Raw genomic sequence first — 23,184 nt, forward strand, 5'->3', positions numbered from 1 at the left:
CCTCAGTAACTTTTTTCCTCCCTTCCTACAATACTCATTAGTAATATTTACATATACAAAATATTAAAAAAAAATGGCATACAACCTCCCAAGTAAAGGGTCTTGATGCACAAAATTATAAAGTAAATTGACTCCCAAATACTATTAATCACTAATACAATTACTAATTTATCTTAGTATATATACCATCAATCTATTTTATATCAAATCAAAAATTATTCATGATAATTTTATAAAAACACTTATTTTTCAATCTTTTTATTTATTCTGTATCACATTCTTATTTCGGAACACAAGTGAGCATAAGAATAATTATTCCTAAAATAAAATATTTTTATTTTAGAAATAATAAAAAGGAATACATATTGTAGTATTAACCTTATTTCTAATGTAAACGAGTCTAATCTTGAATTATGTATAGAAGAATAAAAAATAAAAATAAAAAACCGGCCTGTTTAGTCCGTCTTTTGGGCCGGCGAGTTGAACCAGAGAAATTTTATTCCAATCAGCCCAACCTATGAATTGGGCCGAGGTGAGCAAAAGCCCAAATGTCTCATAGAATTCTTACACTATACGAAATAGTGGGCCTTCTTAGAAAAGGCCCATTAACTCCCACTAAAGTCTCTTATTTGCATACATACCCTTTTCAATTTTATATTTACGTTTGTACTCTTCAGAACATATGATTTGTACGTGGGTTACCTTTCAAGTTGTTTTTTTTTTTGGGTATACGTATAATTTAAGATTTTAGAAGGGTGTACATGCAAAAGGAAAAAAATTGAGAGGTTTAACGCAATGACGTCCAACTGTAGTGCTCCTCACGTTAATGCGTAGGTTAGCCGCACATTTCCAATATTTAATTGTTTTTAGATTACACCTCATCATCACTGCAGTTAACGGACAGGCACCGGTCGACAAAAAACTGAGCGTGAATATATCAGTATTCTTACAAGAAAGTCCTTATCATTATTAATATTACAATTTATTATCTAAAAGCGAGTAAGGCCGCCAATTAAGCGCGGTCAATTCATCCCGCAAACTACGCCGCCTTCCTCCCTCCTCCCCCTCTCCTTCCCACTTCACCTCTCTATAAATACCCCAAACCCCCCGCCCTCCCTTCTCCTCCTATCTCCTCTCTCATTCCCCTCCAAAAATAGTAAACCAATAATTAAATCACTTCTCGCAATGGCTCCTAGGGCAAAACCAAACCCCGCCGCCGCCGCGATCCGATTCCGCGGCGTGCGAAAGCGGCCGTGGGGCCGGTACGCGGCGGAGATCCGCGACCCGGCGAAGAAGAGCCGCGTCTGGCTCGGCACCTTCGACACAGCCGAGGAGGCCGCGCGGGCCTACGACGCCGCCGCCCTCCGGTTCCGCGGCCCCAGGGCCAAGACGAACTTCCCCGTATGCCACGTCAGCCCAAGCAGTAGCACCGTCGAGTCCTCCAGCCGCGAGGCTGCGGCACCGCCGTTTCCGTTCTTCGATCCGATCGGCAGATCCGGGGCGGATCGCCGCGGTTTGCCGATGGATCGGGCGGCGATCGTTAGGTCTTTCCCGGATTTCGGCCGGGCGGAGAGCGATTCCGACTCGTCGTCGGTGGTGGATTTGCCGGATCTAGCGGACACGAGGAGGGTTGGTTTGGGGATCGATCTCAACTTCCCACCGCCGCCGGAGGTGGCTTGATTAATAGAGTCGATTTAATTCTTCTTTTTTTCCTACTGTTGTTAAATTTAGTATATTGTGAGGTTTTATTTGTTAATATTTAACTACTTTTTTTTTCTTTTTTGTTTTGTTGGCACTGAGAATTGTGAGGCGTGATGCTTTGTAGCAGGGGATCCATCTCAGCTGTTGTAACGGAATTATTCATATTAATTAGTAAAAGTACTATGAATTTTTGCACGTATATTCCTCTAAAATTTCTTATTTAAATGCACGCTCTCTCAAATTTATTAAAAACTAAAAGCTAATTCTTTATTATCTTTAAGAATAATTTTTTTTTATTTTAGAATACAACTATTTATTTTAGAATAACAGTTAAACATCATAATAATCTCATTTTTAGAATATAAATACTATTCATCAAAATTATATTTTATATCACACACCATTCTAATTAATATTCTACCCTTCATATTTGTCACGTTAATCTAATTATATCAAATCAAAGTAATTTTATAAATACAAAAAAAAATAAACTTTATATCACATTAAAAATAAATATTACACTAGTATACTACATGGAAATAACTATTTAAAATAAAAAATTTATTTTTAAAATAACAAAAATAAATCTCTATTTTAGAATTTGTCTCCTCCAATGAGGCGTTAAGATGTCTACATGTGAATATAAACTTTTTGAGTGGTGCATACGTAAATAATAAAACAAAAGACCATTGAGCTATTGGTTAGTAAGAAAGAAATTTAGGTATCCAACTCGTTTTAATTACCTGAGATGCCCCCACTTAAAAGGCCGCTCTTAGCGTGTCGACAACGTCAAACGCGACGCCTCTACCACGTGTCAGAAAAATGCTACTAAAAAAAGAAAGAACTTACCACGTCACAGCATACCACATCAGCTAGGAGGGCATCTTTGTCGGCCGCGTTGCTACCGGCCGCCTTCCGCGGGCCCCGTGCGTATCCACCCACCAGATCTCGCCGCCTACCGTTTAGTTATTAAATAATCGGTAAATTTGTTAAATTTCTCCGCGTGTCGCCTCAAAAATCAAACCACTCTCGTCGCGAGTTTTTGACCAAACTAGCCCTCTTTTTTAATTTTTTTTACCGAAATAAATTATCTCTCAATATTATTATAAAATAGAGTCTAATTTACTGTAGCTCTAATAAAAATGTTAAACTAATTAATATTTTTTAAATACTAATCAATTCAGCATTTTTATTTTTAAGCAATTTTTTCTATTACTGCTGAAAGATTAAGTTAAAAAAAAATTATATACATAAAACGCTACCTAAAATAGGTAGGGGTGGTACCCGATATAATAACCCGATTCTTAATCGGATTTGGTTTTAATCTAATCGGGTTTTGGTCGTAAATGGGTCAACCCATCTAACCCGTTTAATAATCGGGTCGTGTTCGGGTTTATATTACTAACCCGTTTTGACCCGTTTGACTCGTTTAAGCATACGAGTTGGGTCGGGTCAGGTTGACTCGGGTCAACCCGCTAACCCGTTTATGTATATATATATATACCATAAATCTAATTACATCTACCCTAACACGCCGCCTCTCCACTCGCCGCTCCTCTCTAGCCACCTCAACGAAAGGGGAGAAAAAAAATTCGCCCACCTCCGCCTCCATCTCCACCTCCGTCTGTCGCTTTCGCCTTTGCCTCCGCCTTCACCTTTATCTGCCACCTCCCCTTCTGCCTTGTCCTCCCGCTTCGCCTATCCCTCCATCCTCTACTCCCTCCCATGGACGGCAACCCCTCCACTCCCCTCTCCTTCTCTCGATGCAACTTCTAATGGGTTCTTGTACCAAAAGATCGACTATGAAACGATTCCTTCAAAATATAGATGTAGTACAAGAATTAGTCCACACAATTATAGGAAAATATTCATCAGATATTCTCCGGTAGTCAAAAAATTACGAAACTAAGAAAATTCGATTCGTAACTTTCTGATCTACAACTTTCATATTTACGCCCTTTATAGATTTGAACTGTAACTGGGACGAAAATATAGAATAACGTGAGTGATGGTGGTGGTGACGGGTGGAGTGGATGTTAGGGCTATGGATGGGTACGGAGATGGAGGTGGATGGTGGATGTGATTAAGAGATATAAATGAAGGAAACAAAGTGGTCGAGATCCCAAAGAACGACAGTCGAAGGAGATTAGAAGTTAGAAAAAACATTGCCAATGGTAGAGGAGGAAGAATGGTGAAGAGGGATGAGGAAGATTAAGGTAGATAGATGATAGAGAGGCAAAAAATTAATATTCCAATAACATAATAAATTTGGCTGCCATCCACATATAATACAATAAGTAATCCTAATTCTAGAGAATTCTCGCTGATCGCGTTCGAACGTGCTCAATCGCGTTCGAATGCACAAAAGGTGTTCTCTGTATGTGCGAACGCGATTCAGGTGTTCGAACATGCATTACGCGTTCTCTGTATTTGCGAACCTGATGCAGGCGTTCGTAAGGGCGTTTGAATGCGACCCCTCATGTGTTCGAACGCAACCTACGAAAAATTTATTTTAATGAAATTAAACAACTAATATAGTAAGAAAAGATCCTAACTAAATGTATCACCTTCTTGTCGCGGTCTTCTCCTTCGGCCGCAACCAGCAACTAAACCTGATCATCGGCAGCGGCGCTCGCTGCGTCAGTAGTCTAGTTGACATCGAGGACTGCCTCACCGTCGAGATCTACGATCTAACGGCGGGGAGCTAGGAGCTTTGTTCCCTTTTCTCCCCGTCGACTTTAGATATAGCAACTCCTCCTAGTGGCTGTCATTGGCGCTCCTCCCAAAGCGATGGCTGCTCTTCTTTGTGCTCGGATCTACTCGCGAGTGTGAGAAGCAAAAGAATCCTAGGGGTACGCTCCCGAACAAAGTAAAAGACATGCGCTGGTCTTTGCTGGCAATGGTTGTTTCGTGTTTTTCAGATGTGTCTCCTCTTCTGTGCTTAACAATTTAGCTTGAGATTAATGCAGCGAGGCAACAACATTTGTTCATGTATTCCTAATAGTTCATTGGTTAGATATTACCGTGGGATGCCATATTGCTTTAACATGTATTTACAAATTATTCATTGTTATTACTTTGCTATTGTATTTAGCTATGCAGCTTGTACAATAACATTTGGTTCTAACTTTGTTCATTGTCATCACATCTCGCATCATTTTTAGCTAGAATAAACGAGGAGCCTTTTTATGTTTGAATGAGTTTTAATATGAAAATAAATAAATTTGTTTGTTTAACACATTATTTATATAGAATAAATTAATAAATTTTAAATTTTATATAGGGTATTCAAGTTAGATGGGTTGTGCTATTGTGTCGTGTTAACACGACTCGTTTATTAAACGGGTCGTGTTACCGTGTCGTCTTAACACGACCCATTTATTAAACGGGCTAGACGGATCGTATCGTGTTTTTCGTTTAATAATTGGGTCGTGTTCATTAGGGTAAAGTTGACCTGCCCCGAATTTGACTTGACCCGAACCTGCTTGATCCGACTCAATTGCCACCCCTAATTTTAGGACAAGACAAAAACGCTGAACTAATTACCATATTTTGCTTAGAGATAAAATGATGATTAGTTCAACATTTTTATTAGAGCTATAATAAATTAGTTCATATTCGGTAATAAATTTTGAGGGATAGTCTACTTTAATAAAAATAAATTAGAACATAAATAGTTTGGCCAAAAAACTCCTCCGTTCACTAGCAGAGAGATGTTAGAAAGTGCACAAAAAAAAATCGATTTAGTTATTCTTGAGATGTATATATATATATAGTAAATAAATAAATAATCAATTAATTTATTTAAATATCTCTTACAAATAAATTACAATAAAGCCCAAAGCTTCAAACAAATTTAAGTGTGTTCAAACACCCGACACCAATAATCCTTTCTTTTTATACATCCGTTTCTAGATTTCTTAGAACGCGTTTTCTAATGATGATGTACATAAAAACAGTACCAATTTTTTTTTCATTTGAATCTCTTGAAGTGGTTAAAACCACACCCAAAAAATATGACTTTCATTTCAAATATACCTTACAATCTCCCACTCTAATATATTTATGATACAATAAACTTTACTTAATAATACAATATCACAAGTGTGACAAATAAATATCTATGCATGCGTGGCAAATAAAAATATTTAGCATGCTATTCATGCCAGGATAAATCAAGGCAACATGGTCAACCTAAAAATATAACTAAACAATGAATATTTAAGCACAAGGTAATTATGCACATCATGCATATCCACAAGAGCCAAACCACACATAACAACACATTCTAGAGATATATTATTTAAGTTCTTTTGAATTAAATCTTCTAAAATATTTTGCTGCCTCTCATGGGCTATTTGTTGTGCTTCTTGTAGAGCAGCATGTCCAGTTACATGCCAACCATTTCATAAGAAGCTAGCAATATTACAGTAGACTATCTTAGGGTTGTTACTTTAATGGAGACTGTCTCTCCCCCACACTCAGTGCAATGGCCATCCTTCTTTATAAGGCATCCAAAGTGTTCCAAAAAGAACTGACATTTGTCACTATTTAGTAGGTAATCCAAAGCAAACCTCTCAGAATTGTACAATATAAGATGCAATTAGATCTCAGTGCTCCAAACAATGAACCAAGTAGAAGACCATGATGGCAGCTGCCACCTTCAACTCCACTATGGTGAAAACCTTCATGGCTGTAGCAATTCTTGCTCTAGTTCTCTTCACTTATGGTATCATAAGTGACTCACAATTCCATCTCTCTCTCTCTCTCTCTCTCGGTGATAATTTAAGGGTTCCTTTTGTTTTGTTTTTTTCTTGGTCTTGTAGGGAAAGCAAGGTATGTTTGCGAAGCGAAGTGCGAGGAGATAGCAGACTGCAACAGTTTCTGCCTCAGGTTCTACCCCAAAGGTGGGAGCTGTCTTCCACCTCTCTACCAGTACTGTTGCTGTGAAGATTGAGAAGAATGATCAACTAATTCCATTGCTGCATGGTTATGAACCCAAATGGTCTTGCCAAGTAATCTTCTGGGATTAATGCCACTGTTGCATGGCAAATATATCTGTGTTCTTTGATAGAAGATCTCCCAGATCTTCCAACTTTTTCTATAGATCTTGCTGCTCAGAAGATTAACCACGTACATCTCCAATCACATCTCATCCTCCGCGGAAGATAACTCAATTAACAAGGATCAAGAAAGAAGGTATAAACAAAGGTATATAATCCGCTACCGATCTTTCCCAAACCTTCTATTTCTTACACTAATCAAAATAATAAATAATTTATTACACTAAGGACAACTAAACTACTGCCCAATTTATACGAGCACTTCATATTTAACACACCATTTTACACAGATCCGAAAATCCTCTCTATTAGTAAACAAACTCCAAATAATCATTTACCCAACTTCTTCTTTTTCTTAACAAATAAAAATAAAAATAAAGTACTCCCCAGAGGCACGTCCCTAACATTAATCAAATTGATCGAAGTCATGCTATTTTTGACAGAAAATTTTAAGATAAATAATAAAAAGGAACATTAAAAAAAATCAAATAGAATCTAAGTATAATTATCCCAATAGTAAATTGAGAAGTTAGAAACACTAATTGAAACAATAAATAGGAACGTAAATTGGGACTTTTGCGGCTTGTTATATAGAAATAACGGAGCCGGCCAAAAGTATACATGGGCCAAAGGACATAGCATAATCACATGACATCACAGTAATTAATAATTGAGTACTTGTGGGCTAAAATATTATATCCCGAGTAATCTTATCCCAGACTAAAAAATCTTTCAATAATATACATATATATATATATATATATAGTTTCTTTTCCCATTAAATAGTAGGAAACACTTCATGGACTGAGTGCTTAACCACAGTCCACAGGCGCAAGATAAAGTATAGTTTGGATGGTCCTTCTATTTGACTATTTTATTGAAAATATAACGATCGATGCAATTAAAAAGTGCTAAAATACCATTGCATAAAAAAAGGTGCAATTCTTCACTTGCTCAGCAGTAGATCAAAGCTAATTAAATCGTTTCCTTCTCCAATTATCATGCTCTCTTCCTCCTCTCCTCCTCCTCCTCCGCCGCCGCCGCCGCCCTCCTCACCGGATCCTCCTCCTTCCCTCCCACCACGCTCTCCTTCACACTCTGCACCGTCTCCTTCGCAGCCCCCCACGCCCCCTCCGCCGCCTGCTTCGCCTTCTCCCCCACGCTTGCCACCGTCTCCGTCACCTTGCTCGTCCCCTCCTTCGTCTTCTCCTTCGCCGCCTCCACCCCTTCCTTCGTCTTCTCCGTCGCCCCGCTCGCCGTCTCCTTCGTCTTCGCCTTCGCGTCCCCCGCCATCTCCTTCGCCTTCTCCGCCATCTTGCTCGCGGTGTCCTCAGTCTTCTCCTTCGTCGCCTCAGCCTTCTCTTTCGTCCTCTCCATGCCTTCCTCGCTGGCGTCCTTCGCCTTCTTCGCCGCTTCTCTCGCCTTGTCGCGGATGTCCTTCTCGTCGTCCGATGAACTACTATCGCGAGCCTGTCAAATTAATTATACCCGTAAATATCTCGATATGATACCATAGCGCTAGCTACGGAGTTTCAAAACCAAAGTACCTGTGACGATTTGTGTGCAGCTTGGAATGAGAGGCGATTGGGTTTGAATAAGGATGGGGATCGAAGACCAAAAGAAGAGCTCGGGAACGCCTTGGCGATCATGGCGTTGACCAGTGAACTACCTCTTGCTCCAAATGTAGCAGCCATGGATTAATTCTTGTATGAGATCTTCGGAGTGGGATTTTTATGGCACTATGGGAGAGTTCGACGAGTTATAGAAGAGCGCGAGGGAGGAGATGAGATGACGGGGAACCGACACGTGTTATGACACGTTGCATGCATGTTGGGTATGTGGGAGTACACGTGGCGTCGTTTTTTCGTTTCGACTACCGCTAGCCGTTGAAAGTTTCCATGAGTTTTTTGTTTGTTGATAGAAAACGAGCCTGAGTATTTAATTTAAAAATATCTTTTACAATGTGTTATCTAAATATTTAATATTTTTTAAAAAATTACGTTTGGTGAAGTAATGGCTAGATTTGCTAAATATTTTGAATGAATTCACTTGCGGCCTAGTAAGCAAAAGTTGGGATTTAATTAGATTTTCTTTTTGACTTATAAAGCTCGTCTTCTATCGAACTCTAAATCTCTATATTTTAAATCGGACTCCAAATTTAACACACGCTACAGTGCAACCCATAAATTTAGAGCCAAAATTTAACTTACTATTTAATTTTAAAATACTAATTCTGTATAAGCCACTATTTTATATTGTATTAGTATATTTTGTTCTATAATTTAACTAAGAGACTGTGGCTTATATGATTTATATTTTTTTAATTATTTAGCATTTAGATTTTTTTAAGTTAATATCACCCCTCGGCCTATTAAGCTAAATGAGTCATCCAATTGTGGAGCATATATTGAGCCTTATCAAGCCAAGCTAAGCTGAGCCATACTTTTTAAGCTCAAGCTGAATTTTTTTTACCTCACTCAAGCTTGGTTCATTTACGGTCATAGTTACAAGTTCAAATTCATTTTCAAAATAAATTTATTATGAGTAAATTATTTGATTGTTGCAGTGATTTAATTTGGCCCAACTTGGCTCATCTTAAAGAAATAACTTGGTGGGCATGGCAGCTAGAAGCAATAGCTAGGTAGCACAATGATTTGAAACTTAAATTGGATGACTTTGTCCGTTGATTCAAGAGTTTTGTAGAGCCTAAATATCTTTATAATAAAAGAGCGTCGGTCATTTTATCCGCCAATGTTTAGTCTCATAGCTCTTAATTTTTATTCTCATGTATGATCGTTGAGAAATAAATTTTCCTATGATATCTAAGTTGAACTATATAGGCTTATAGTTCAAACAGTGCACAAATTGATAACATATCCATAGTTTTTTTTAAAGAATATTTGTAAGTATTTATGAATAAAGCTTTATTAATAAATATGTAGGAAAATCCAAAAAGAAGGAAAAGAAAAAGAAAAAGAAAAAGAAAATAAAAGGAAGATTGTGGTTTTCATAGCCGTTACGGTAGTACATTATCTTTAAACTCTCAGAGAGAGAGAGAGAGAGAGAGAGAGAGAGAACGAGAGCGAATGATAGGGAGTGAGACATCCGCAGGAGATTTCGATTAGGCAAGAAAGAAACAAGAATCCAAACGCCACGTTTCTTCCTCCCTTATCCTCCTCTCCTCTCGAGCGAGCAGAACCCAACGAACGAAAGGAGGAACGAAGCCCTCACCATTTCTTGGCTTCTTGATTGGAATCGGCGCCAGGAATCATTCGCGCGAATCCGGTTCCAGATTCTGATGGCCCCTCCATCTCCATCTTCGTCTCAGTTCTCGAATCCCCTCGGTTTGCGTAGAATTTCCCCTCGTGGAGTGTAGAATTCAGCGCAATGCGAAGATTTTAGGGTTCGGAAAGTTCGAAAGATGTGGCCTTTCGTTCATGAAATTAATGAGCACTCGTGTGTTTTCCTTGGGCGCGATCAATATATATCAAACCAGGGAAAGAATTCGGAGGAAGCCTCATGCCCGTAATATGTTTGGTCTTGGTTCCCAGAGAAGGCGAATTGATTGTTTGGTTCCCTTTGTGAAGAATAAGAGGCACTCCAGAAAGAAGTCTTGGTGGGAGAGTCTCTTTTTCGATGACGATGGAGAGGACATCCTTGGCGATGTCGATTCTTCAATCGAGGATGTTGAGGGAGAAGGAGTTCCACAGAATGAGAAGTTTGAAGCTTGGAAGAGGAAGGCCGAGGCCATTGTGGAGTTGCGGGAAGCGCAGGAGGACGCGAGGAATGAGGAAGGTCGGGCATGGGAGGATTGGGTTGGAGATGCGCACAATTCATCGTGGGATCAAGATTTGGGTGAAGGACAGGAGCTGCCAGATGAGGTCTTTGATGATCCGAATGAGATAATGCAAGAGAAGGGGCTTGTTGGAGCCATCAGGAATGCACTAGATGGCAATGATGATGAGATGTTGTTTGAGGATAGAGTTTTCAAGTATGCCTCGACAAACTCGGTATGCCGAAAACCACTTGAACTGTTAGACCTGCGCCAACCTTCGATGCTTGTATGCTTAGTATAGTTGTATGCCTAATTTTATTTCATTTACTTTGCGAGCGCATATCTACCTTGAACCCTTTCACTTAATCAAGTTGAGTAATTAATAAGTGCACTCCGAGGCATCAATATCATTATTGACGATACAAATAATAAATCATGATGCTGAATGTAGAGGTTGTAACTCCTAAAAGTCTAAAATACTTCTCATGCAAAAAGAGGATATCCATTTCTGCGTTTGCCCTTCCTGGATATCAGAGTGGTCTCATTGACTTCGTAGGATCCATTTAGGGAGATTGTTCGAGACTTTTTACTGGCATAAGAAGAAGTTCAACATAATCTTTTAGATCAATTGCAAATCAGATAGTTTAAATACATTTTTCTACCTAACCTTGTCAATACTTGACACTTAGGTAGTCAGTTTGTCGCATGGATGCAATATAGTATTTGAAAAAAATGCGGAGGAACCAAGATGAGCCAAAAAATGTTCTCTTCCTAGAGTTTGGTTAAGTATGTTATAGTTCCTTAAAATTAAGTGTTTTAACCCTCACATCTCAATTCTACTTCACACAGCTTTTATCAAATCTCAACCACTAGGTTCCTTAAATGTCATATGCAAGTCACATAACCCAAAAGATAATATCAAATAAGACTGCTCTCCTAATATCTGATGGACTTAACGAGCCTTTTTGACTCGAATTTTATCTGAAATGTTCCTGCATCAAAACCTCTTGGGGTGAGAGAAAACTGGGATGATGATTAACTCAGGAAGTCGCTCATCAAACTTTGTTTGAGATAATATAGTGTGACATAAGAAGCTCTTAAACATGAGCGGAAATGGTCCATTTTGTTGAAACTCACACAATAATCACAAGGATAGAGTTTTTCCTTTCATTTCTTTTAACTCCAAAGATGAAATCTGCAGTCATATGAGCCACTTTGATAATGGTGAAAAACAACAGAAAGTACAATAAAGAATGAGTAAAACTCAATTAGGATAAAGAGTTCTGGGTTCTAGAGCTGAGACACAATTTTAGATCTGGAATTGTTTATCAAGAGAACAGAGTGCTTACAGAGAGACCCTTAAATACTTAGTTGACCTTTTATGGAAGTTTCTAGTAACCCTAGCATCTCAGACTTGCTTTTCAATTAAAGAAATTTTTCTATAAATTCTCAATCATTCAAATCATTTGAACATCACACGCAAGTCACATGACACAAAACAAAACATCAAATAAGACTGACTTCTAATAGCTAATGGGCTGACCTAGCAGGCTTAATGACATCTCTTGGAGAGAGAAAAGTGCTTCTGCATCATGCATGATACTGTACACTTGTTTTTAGGTTCTTTATATTTTAGTCTTGCACTGTTTTGTTAAGTGGTCGTTAACTGTAATACTCCTTACTGTACAGGTTTTTACTCCATTGGTCTTTTGCCTTATCTTCTAATATACATAATAAAATTGTAGAAAATCAGAACTTATGTCCTTCACTATAGGTTGTTCTTAACTAATTGACATGTGCTCCTTTCAGGCAAAATTTATTGCTTTGCTGGTCTTCATTCCATGGGCATTAGACTTTGCAGTTCATGACTATGTCCTCATGCCATTTTTAGACAGGTATATTTTTCATATGTTGATTGCTTGTTGGATACTGTTGTTTATGCTTCATGTTATAGTACATCTGCACTTGGTGAAACTTCAGAGTTTCTAGAAGCAGTACAAGCTTTAGAAGAAATGCATTGGAAAATTTAAATAAGTTACATGGTCCTTTTTCGAGATTTCATTTAGTACTAAACTGCCTATTATTTTGGAGGTCGTAAAATTTTTGTAAATATCTTTATGTTCTTCTTATTATAAATATAAATATAAAAAATAAGTTCATAAACATTTAAGAATCTAGAGAACGAGGCCTAGACACTATGCCTATAATCTAGTCAAGATATGATTAATCTAATGAGTTAAAGGTAGATTAGATTTGTTGTTTTTCTATGTCTTGATAGTAAAGAAGAAATTTATGTAAAAATATTTGGAGCACTTTATATGGTACATACAAAGTAATGCTGCAATAGTACAAGTGCTTTATTCCCAGTTCTTTTTTACATGCTAAAACCTTTTAACTACTTCATAGTTGAAAAAATTGTTAGTTCCCAACCAAACTTATTGGATCGAGTAGAAAGTTGAGTATTAATAACTTGGGTCATATGATTTGTGGACTTAATATATATCACTATATTACGATCCTATGTAGGTATCAGATCCCATTCACTGTTATGTCGTAAAAACTTGTGAGTATAGGTTCAAACAAAGTGTTACATGAACTGCGATCAACATAAGCTAATGCATTTAATTTTCTCTATTAGGATCAATGTCTTTTTTCTACTATTGACTGGTCTGTTGCCATATGCCATGGAGGGAAGAATGTTCGTCCGAGTATGTCAATAATGCAGATGACATGACATGAATTGTGCTTCATTGCTAATTGACTACCATGTACATTTATCTCTTTAAAGATAGCATTGATCAGTTTGAACTTGATTAACTTGGGGAAGCGTTGATATTGTTGTCTACATTGGTGCTGGATTAATTATAGAAACCATGTTATAGCTTACCTATGTGATTGGTATTTGGTAGTTCAATCTTTATTTTCTTACATTTTATATATTATTGTTTTTGATCATGGTGGATTAGGCTGTGGTGATTGCATACATGTTTTCTGGGTTAAGCACTTAAGCATTCATTGTGTGAATTGTACTATGTATAGATATGTAAAGACTGTACCGCTTGCTGCTGAGATGCTTGACGTAAGAAGACCGCAAAAGCTTGAGATGATAAAGGCTCTAAAAGTCGAGAGAGCAAGGTTCCACTTTGAGGTAGAGATTGGCAAATCTCCACCTCTTTCTGATGATGAGGTCTGGTTGGAGTTGCGGCAGAAAGCGTAAGATGCATAAAATCTCATGCACATTTTTTCTCAAATCACCTACCAAAAAGCTAGAATTTTATTAGCTGTATTATGTATAAAATTACTCACTTTTATGTCCCTCTTTATTTGTTACCATGAAAGAACTGAATGACTCATGTCATGTTGTAGCATTATATCAACGCTTGCAACTTAAAAATTATTTGCTGCAGTAATTGATATTTTTTCTCATTTAATGGTGGGTATACTGTTATAGTGTGGATTAGCAGTTCTAAATAGTTTTTTTTAAAATCTCCTCATATCATGTCTATATGCACCCTTTATCTACTGCCTTTAAGTTGCTTTTATTTATGTACTTTCATCTGTATAGTCTACAGAAAATTGTTTGTTGTGTCTATCTTCGATTGCTTTAGCATCATTTTCTCTCTGTATATATATGTATGTAAATAGGTTAATTGTTTTGCAAGTCTTTTAGCTAATTGGATATACTTTGAGTCTATTTGTAACCTTTTGCTGCTGCTTTATCAGGATAGAGTTGAGAGATGAATGGAGATTAGAAAATCGAAAAGCATTTGCAAATATTTGGTCAGATATGGTGTATGGAATTGTACTATTTATTCTCATATATTTCAATAAGAGCAAAGTAAGTTTTCAATCTACTACTGTACCAACCTCTTTTTTTTTTCCTTTATAATATAACATTCTTACTCTAGCAACCTTTTGGATCTCGCTTTTTTTTTTAATGTCCTATCAATCTAATTTGAAAGTTGGTACTTTTTCCCAAGGTTCTATGTTTTGATATCGAAATCGGGATTGGCCGTCCAAAATAACGATACGTATCGACGGCCCGTCCGTATAAATTTGTATTTTAAAATAATTTTTAAAATAATAATAATAATAAGATATGAAAATAAATTATTCATATATAAATCTAAAAAATTAAAAATAATTATTATTTTCTTAATTTTTATCTCTTGTTCTACCATTCACACACTCTCTCTCACTCTTATATAAATAAAAAAATTCTTACTCTCCCCCTCACTCTCTCTCTCTCTCTCACACTCTCTCTCTCTCTCTTATTAATTTTCTCTCCTACTAATTCTCCTTGCTCACTAACTCTCTTTTATTAACTCCCACTATCACTCCCTCTCCCTTACTGACTTTCCTTTCTCTTTCATTAACTCTCTCTCCAACTCCCTTCTCTCGATCTCTCCCTCTTCGATTCTCTATTCTCTCTCTCTCTCACTAACTCTCCTTCTCCCTCACCGACTCCCTTCTCTCTCGATCTCTCCTTTTCCGATTCTTCTTTGGCGATGCTTTTCTGACGAGCTCCGGCGAGGTATTTTCTCATTTTCTCTCTCATTCCCTCCCTTCGACGAGCTCTGTTTATCCCTCTCTCCTCTCTTTTTCTTTTTTTTTTTCTCTTACTCTCTCTCTTTCTCCCTTTCTCTCTCCTGATTTGCTCGATTTTGGCCAATACGGTCTATCCCGACCCAAAACGGATTGGGTATTGGCCGATCCAGCCGATACCAAGCCCTATGGCTAATCCCGATCCTTTTTGGCCGATTCGAAACTTGGAACTATGATTTTCTCTATAACTCCCTAGCCAGGTTTGTTCTTGTTTGGGCATCCTGTCCGATGTTTAGATCTGGCAAATTAGTTATGTAATAGTCCCATGGTGAATGTTCTAATCAAGGTTCAAAAAATCGGGATTGGGATTGGCCTTCCGAAAAAACGATGCGTATCGTTCAAATCGGCCATATCGCCCATATTAGTCACCTGGATCGAGTTGGACTTTTTAATTACATAAAATGATTATTTAAAAATGCAAGAAAACTTCTAAAAATTTAGAAGCAAATTTACCAAAAATAAGAAAAAAAGAAAAACTATGGTGCAATAAAAATTGAAAAGAAGAAGAAATTAGAAAGAGCATGAGTGAAAGAAAATCAAACAAAAAAAACCATGATGCAGTGAAGAAGAAAAAGAAGAAGAAAAGATAAGAAAAAGGGAGAGGGTGGAAGAAATGAAAAAACTAAGAGAGAAATAAAAAAATATAGTTAAAAAATTATATACCAGAGTTTGTCGGAGGTCGCCGGAGTTTGCCGGAGTTCGTCGGAGTTCACCGGAGTTAGATATCTCCGTAAGGGAAACAATGATTATATGTAAGGAGAGAATAAAAGAAAGAAAGAGTAAAAGAAAGAAAAATAGTAAGAGAGAGAGTGAAAAGAAAGAGTTCGGATCGAGCCTCGATCGACCGATCCGTATTGGGATCGGCCGATACAGCAAACCTTGGTTTTAATAGTCCTTGAGTAGTTACTTGTCTTTCTTCTCATTTTGTATTCTGTCCTATACTCCTATTATAATGAAAATTTTGGATGGTTGTTCATGGGCTGCATGAGCCTAAACCTGCTACAAGTTGGAAAACTATTCTCGCCAACCTTGTAGCTTTCCTGAAAAGATCCTTCCTATGCTTTTCCTTTGAAGGAATCTACTCTGTTGCCTAAAAAATGTAATGGCAACTAAATATAAGTTAATTCAATTCTTTCGTCAAGACTATGTTGAGTCCTGTACATGTTTTATGCATTGAATTATGTATAGGGGTGAGCACATTAGAAGTGCATTTCAATATTGCAGAGAATTAATTTTTCATGTTCGCACACACCAACTTAAACTGATTTAAATACAATTAATACAAATCTAGCTTGAGAAGATCGTAGTCTATAAAATGCATCTAAGTAAACATCAGAACAACAGTTAATTTTTTTAACAGCATGCTTTTTTTGATTGGATGATTACCATTTTTTAGAAATTGCGAGCAAGTGTAGTTTGTGACTGTTGAGGATGTCCACTCTGTCTAATTTTATAATTCGAATTGTTTTTTTTTATCACATATGTTGGCATAACCGCCATGATATCAATGTTAAAATAAGCACAACTTACTCTTGGTTCTGTAACTGATAAAGATGTTAGATCACATTTGTTGTCAATAATCATGCTTCTACGACCAGTTTCTTGAATGGTTAAAGATTGGAATGCTTAGTTCTCTTTGTAACTAAATGTAAAGAAGCTTCATTCCTTTCTTTTGATAAAACTTCTTATCCTCCATCTTCTTTATGATGCAAGAACTCAAAACCCTGTTTGATACTATGTGCTGACTGTCTTCTTCTATCTTCAGGTTGCTTTGCTTAAGTTTACAGGATATAAGCTATTAAATAATATTTCAGACACTGGAAAGGCATTTCTTATTATTCTAGTGACAGACATTTTTTTGGGGTACGTTTGCTGAATCTTTACATATTGACTAATTTTTCTGATGTAAATCTAAAATAAATACGCCGGTACTACGGTTCATATTGTTTACATGCTAATGAAACCGCAGCTGTTTAATATATGTTACTCATATCAAACTTTTGAGAATACTTGGAGATGGAATATCTTGATATTTGCATGATGTATAATATGTCTTTATGGTGATTTTGATTTTTGACTATGTCCTAAAGTGATTTGATTGCACAAATGCAGGTACCATTCGGAATCTGGTTGGCAGGCATTGGTAGAAATTATTCTTGAGCGTTATGGGCTTGAAGTTGATCAAGCTGCAATTACCATATTTATCTGCTTGATTCCTGTGATCATTGACGCATGTGTGAAGTTATGGGTAAGTGTAATTCTAGGTGTTTGTCACATTTCTAACCAACTTAAACATGATGAACTGTATTGGTAGTAAATGCCGTGTAGATCAATTTTACTGGGTTTTGAGGACCTCATACATTTGATTAAATATTAAAATTTAGAAGGTGGTCTTTGGAATCTAAAATAAGTAGGCGGTCTTTGAACTCCAAAATGATTTATTGTTTTTCTCACTACACCAACTTATGCATGTAGAACTTCTCCATTGCATCATGCTAGGTGCATTGCTTCGAATTACTTGACATATGTGCTTTATGTTATTATGATGTTCACTTTCTGGTTGCAGTTCTTTTTTTCCTCTTTTTTTTCTCTTTATATAGCTCTCGTCTTTTTCTTGATCTTGCGTGCCACCTGAATGACATTTCCTTCTGAATTTTCAGATTAATCTTCTTGTATCCTGGTATTTATCAAATGAAAACTTCTTGGTCTACAGATATTTTTCTTTTAAAAAAAATTTAAATAGCTGTTAAGTTCTCATTCTTATCAAGCACCTACCAGTTAGAGAATCTTGGTAGTCATGTTGAACTTTTTGCACCTATGGTCTTTTCGTGCATTGCCACTTAGCTGGTAACCCTCTTAGTTTGATAAAACCATACAACTCTAATGTATGAACTAGGAAATCTATTTTATATGCTTTATTGTGTTATTGTACACTTATGACTAACTAAGAATGCCGGCTTGATGTTAATATGTGTATGTTGAAAGTTGAACAGATTAACTCTTAAAGCGTGTTTACCTTGAGAGAGAACTTTGCTCTATGACTATCTTATATAAGTTCTCAGGCAACTTTGGTTCTGAGGCTTAGTTTCCAAAGTTGTATCAGTTGAAACTTGAAACTTCTTATCTTTAGCATTGAAAACTATACAACCTTACAACCGATGAAACATGTTCGTCAATGTGACCTTTCCTTTTTCATATCAATTAAATCAGTTCGTGACCCGTCTTTTATCATGTTTTCATATCAGTCAGATGGCCATGAAGTACAAACTGCAGGATATGAATGTTTCCCAATCAGTCATCCAGTTATCTTTCCTGCTAAGATTCCCAGAAATCTTCTAATCTCTGCACACAACAACAAACAAAATCAACAGGCATAATATATATTGTATTTTCCCATTCTGCATTCAAGAAGCCCTTAATATAGAGATATCCATTTCTCACAAAACTTATCAATAATTCCTTACTTTGTTGACAGAATTTTAGAGTGATGTAGGTTTGACAGCTGAAAGGATATTCAGATGGAAACTTACACGCATATGCATATATATTAGGTTCCAAAGGACATAGCTCGTAGAAAAGTTTCTCAAAGTTCAGTTATTTGGGATATTGAGTTGTACAAGAACATTCAGTTTTGGTACTTTTCCTCTATAACAAGTTTTTTGAGAGTTGATTCTACCCACACAACTTACCTGGAAGTCCCAAAATGTCACTGTTTATTGCATTCTCTTTTGATGAACAATCCTTCAAAAGTTTTGTCTGAAAATCTTCCTATCCTGGTCATCTATCATATTGTTTAATGGAGTCTCATGATGGCTAAATTTTTTTATGATATCTTGATGAATAATGTTGTCGGTGCATAGATTTTCTGTACTAATTGCTTTTCTCTCTTTGCAGTTGTTCAAGTTCCTTCCAAGATTATCTCCAAATGTGACAAATATCTTTCAGGAGATGAAGCGTCACTAGTGAATGTTATATATTTTCATCTCATCTGAGGAATCACTGGATGAAGATCGGGATTCATGTATGATAATATTTTCTATATTCTATCTTCTACTAGTCTACTAGTTGAAGAGTGAAATATTTAGAAGGTAGGATTCGGTGGGGCCATGTGGCTGGTCAGCCTAGGCGGACTGTCGGATGTACACCACTAGGCCGTCAAGCATGTTGCTTGGATGGTCTTAATTTGCACTAACATTGACAAAGAAGGGCCGGCCTATTTGCTATTCTGCAGCATCTGTGTGACATGCTTGATATGCTGACGCGTATCTGACAGTCTGCCCAGCTAGGAAACATGAATACTTCTATACTCTAACCATATCCGTACCGGATATTGTATCAGATACGATACTCGTCGGATACTTTTGGATACATATCAGATATGATACTCGTCGGATACTTTTGGATACATATCAGATACTTTCTTAAAGTATCTAAATTTTTTAAGTGACATTAATATTGTGGATACTTTTCAGATACTTCTTAAATATTTTTTAGGTACTTTTGAGATTCCTATCAATAGAAGCCAAATCAGAGGAGACTATCACTTTTCATTTCTTATCATATCTAGAAGGTTTCTTTTGTGAAAAGATTGAATTAATTTTTTTTAATTTTATTATCTATATCAGAAAATTATGTTACATTGACCAATTTCTTTTGATTTATAGATTGAATTGCTTGTTTATCTTACATCTAGTTTGTAATATACTACATACTACTAGTTCATTGTTATGAATGGTAGTTCTTTTAATAAATTAATTGATGATCTCCTTATATAAACCATCATAGAATTCCTCAATTAAGAAAAGAAAAATACAAAAGCTCATTAATACATATATGTTATATTTATTAATATCAGAATATTCATATCTGTGCTTCATAGCTGTCCAGACAGACCCAGACTGCCTTGCCCATGCCAAATCTGTTTTCAATATTTAGTTAAATCAGACTACCATGGAGCTATTTTGACAACCTATTGATTTCATTTACTTCTTATTTTATTTTTGCAGTTCTTAAATTTTCTATGGAAGCATATATTACTAGCGTTAACTTTTGAGCTTTTCCCTGTTAGCTAGTAAATACTTTATTCCTTTTATGCTGAAAGTGAAGTATGTTATAATTAATAGCAGATAACTTTTATTGATGGTCTATTCTGACCCTTGTATGTTATTATCTGTATATGACCCTATTTATTAGGGCACAATTGAAAATATATTCCCTAGGTTAATGTTTTTCATTTGTCTGCATTATAATGGACCAAAATGGCTGTTCCTTTTTTCTGGCTGTACAGGTTGCATCAGGGAGGTGGTTGTGCCAGATTTCGCTTGGTAGGGTGACAAGGATGTCTTAAAGGGCAACACTGCTGGGTGCCCTCCAGCATTTTATTTCGCAAAGTTAGTGGAGGTATTAAGTTGTCCCCATTCTTCGAATGAAAGTTATTCTTTCCAATTATTTCAGCACTGCTAACCTTTCCAACCAGAGAGGATCACAAAGTTTTGGCCAATTGTTATTAACTTAGAGATGGGTCCTTATCTCACAGTAGTTTCCAAGATGCTCTCAGTCTGCATCAGTTAAAACATTAAACGAAGTTGTGATATAACATATATAGAGCTGTTCATGCCAATTTGGAGCAAAGAATTGTCCAGTTGTGCTTAAAGCTTACAAAACTTATATTCCTCTCACTGCTCTCGCACAAGGAAATCACCAAAACTGTTACTTGTGAGCAGGACCTTCAATATTTTCTGAAGGAGAAATCAATCATCCCATCATTGTTTTGTTTGGGTGCTTCCATTTTTTTTCTTCTTCTTTGTGTTTGGTTTACTTGATCAATCTACTTCCATTTGTACTTTCTGGGGAATGGGGATTGCTTTCTGTGCACTTATTATCTATAGGAACCCTTAGAGGAATAACAATAGAGTTCCCACTTCCTCCAGATGTGCGAGATGTCTGGGAGAAAACAAGAGGGAGTTAGAGCCGAGAACTTGTTGAAGATTTTGCTCTTTCTTTTACTCCATATTTTCCACAAAATGATTGCAATCATCATTTTTAGCTCTTTTCTTTGAGAGATATAAGGGAATAAATACAGTGAGCCTTCCATGAATGATGATAGTGTTCCCAGGAAACTGGCCAACTCCGGAAGGCCCAGCCTTGGAAAAAGCTGGTTGTAAATTCCTTTGATGTACTCATATTCGAAGAGAATCTGGGCAATGGATTCTGAATGATTGTTGCAGAGGATTGTTGGGTACGGGAATTTTTCTATAAGTAAATCTTGTTAACTTATTCTTTCAGTAGTTTAGGAAAAAAATCATCTAGCGATAGAAACGTTGAACTGAACAGCGTTTTTGTCAAAGGTATAATAAATTAGAGCCCATTTGATAAATAAGTTTAAAAGTAATCCATTTAGATTAAAAAAAAACAGTCCATTTTGGTCAAAAACTCCATGAATAACCCTCAAACCTGTCTAACCATTAAAGATTATATCAAGTTATCTATTTATTTATATTCTATTTACACACATCTCTTTCAGTCAAGGATATCTACGTCTTTTCTAATGTTAAGTTGCTATCAAAAAGGTGTCGAGTATTCACACAAAAAACCATGGGTTTTAAAAATATACATATGATATAAATTTTTTGAAAAGTTATACACATGCAAAAGAAAACAAAAAAGAGAATAGTTCTTTCTTTTTACGGCCCTTTGCAAGAGCAACCCACACATTGCATCCATGGGTGTAATCATACCCATAGATGGAACCTTTGGCACAGAGACTTTGCAGAACTTTCCCAAAATCCCATGAGGATTTATTATTAATTTATTTTCTTTCAATTCATGAGGCATTTGGCGTTCTTGCTGCATGCTCATCGTGATCAGCACCACTTTTTATATATATATATATATATATATTATTATTATTTTTTAAATTTTATAGTTGATTAAAGTTTCCCCATCTTGTGACCTATTAGGTTCTAGGCTTCTACAATATAAATATATACTTGATATATAATTATTCTTGCTTTTGCTTATTTATAGCGACCTAAGACTTTGTGGAGCCAAAAGTAGCACTTCTAGCCATTGTCATCAAAGAGGTATCCATTCTTGCCAAGTCTTTTTTTGGTTTTTTGTTTTCCAAGTTTGAATCAAGTTTGAATTAAGCTTGAATTGGATTATTTACACTCTGTAAAATTAAATCAAATTGAAGCTTACTTATATATATTGAGCCAGCTTGAAAGTAAATTTTAGTCTCAAATATGAGTAGAGTTGAGTCTAGCCTTATCGAGCCGGCTTTAATTATTTTTATGGCCCTAATATTAGCCTAAGCTGCAGAGTATTATATTCTAATCATTTGATGGATTTTAACTCTTTCCCTTTAATTGCACATGATGCTACTTCTTTCTATGGACTATCAATCTATCATAGTAGCTTGGAGAGACTTGTTCAGCCATGAATCAACATTGCTTCCATCTGACCATATGAATTTATTTATTTATTTATTTATTTTTCAACCAATGATATTATATGTATATAATATATATATATATATATATCATTAAAATAATGAACTTAGACTTTCAATGACAAATTAAGAGTAATAGGAAATCAAGTTGGAAAACAATTTGATAGTCTAATGAACTGGATTTGTTTGATTATTAGAAAGTAGAATTTAATCAAGTGTTTCTTTATTTTATTTTTTCAATCATTTCTTTAGTTTAATTTTGCAATTAAACATCAAAAGTACAGAAATTCTTAAATATCACAAACGAGAACATAATTTCTCCTATTTTTTAATTACTTATTCTTTCAACAAAGTTTGAGAGAAAAAAGAAAAGAAAAGAAAAGAAACAGAGAGAGACAGAGGAGATGTTTCATAGTTAAAGAGCAGCATTTACTAAGACCAAATAAATATAAAACTTCAAAAGGAGGAGTCAAATATTTGACTCTGATCTTGTGAGCATCTAATAAATATTCAAATTAAGATGAGAGTGGAATCTCGTACCTTGGTCTTGGTGTTATAAACCCGGTTGGTCACGTGCAAACATTACCATT

The 23,184-nt window shown here is 36.1% G+C and overlaps 3 protein-coding genes across 3 annotated transcripts; 2 read left to right on the forward strand and 1 right to left on the reverse strand.

Moving 5' to 3' along the window:
- The first annotated feature begins 1,020 nt into the window (after window positions 1-1,020).
- LOC140793203 (ethylene-responsive transcription factor 11-like) lies at window positions 1,021-1,900 on the forward strand. The gene has a single exon (XM_073144562.1). The coding sequence runs from the start codon at window positions 1,186-1,188 to the stop codon at window positions 1,678-1,680; it is 495 nt and encodes a 164-aa protein (XP_073000663.1). The 5' UTR covers window positions 1,021-1,185; the 3' UTR covers window positions 1,681-1,900.
- Window positions 1,901-7,608: 5,708 nt separating this feature from the next.
- Window positions 7,609-8,499, reverse strand: LOC140794131 (uncharacterized). Its single transcript, XM_073146007.1, has 2 exons — window positions 8,312-8,499; window positions 7,609-8,234 (listed from the first exon to the last, which is right to left on the reverse strand). Exons 1-2 carry the CDS (start codon window positions 8,456-8,458, stop codon window positions 7,764-7,766), a joined length of 618 nt encoding a protein of 205 aa, XP_073002108.1. The 5' UTR covers window positions 8,459-8,499; the 3' UTR covers window positions 7,609-7,763.
- A 1,283-nt stretch (window positions 8,500-9,782) lies between these two features.
- Window positions 9,783-20,919, forward strand: LOC140794519 (protein DAY-LENGTH-DEPENDENT DELAYED-GREENING 1, chloroplastic). The gene is made up of 8 exons (XM_073146614.1): window positions 9,783-10,774; window positions 12,349-12,434; window positions 13,579-13,752; window positions 14,263-14,377; window positions 16,910-17,007; window positions 17,257-17,392; window positions 19,039-19,165; window positions 20,432-20,919. The coding sequence occupies exons 1-7, from the start codon at window positions 10,202-10,204 to the stop codon at window positions 19,105-19,107; spliced, it is 1,251 nt and encodes a 416-aa protein (XP_073002715.1). The 5' UTR covers window positions 9,783-10,201; the 3' UTR covers window positions 19,108-19,165; window positions 20,432-20,919.
- The last annotated feature ends 2,265 nt before the right edge of the window (window positions 20,920-23,184 follow it).

Source organism: Typha latifolia, chromosome 8, assembly GCF_019914945.1.
Source record: "Typha latifolia isolate L0001 chromosome 8, TyphaL0001v2, whole genome shotgun sequence".
Taxonomy (NCBI): Eukaryota; Viridiplantae; Streptophyta; class Magnoliopsida; order Poales; family Typhaceae; genus Typha; species Typha latifolia.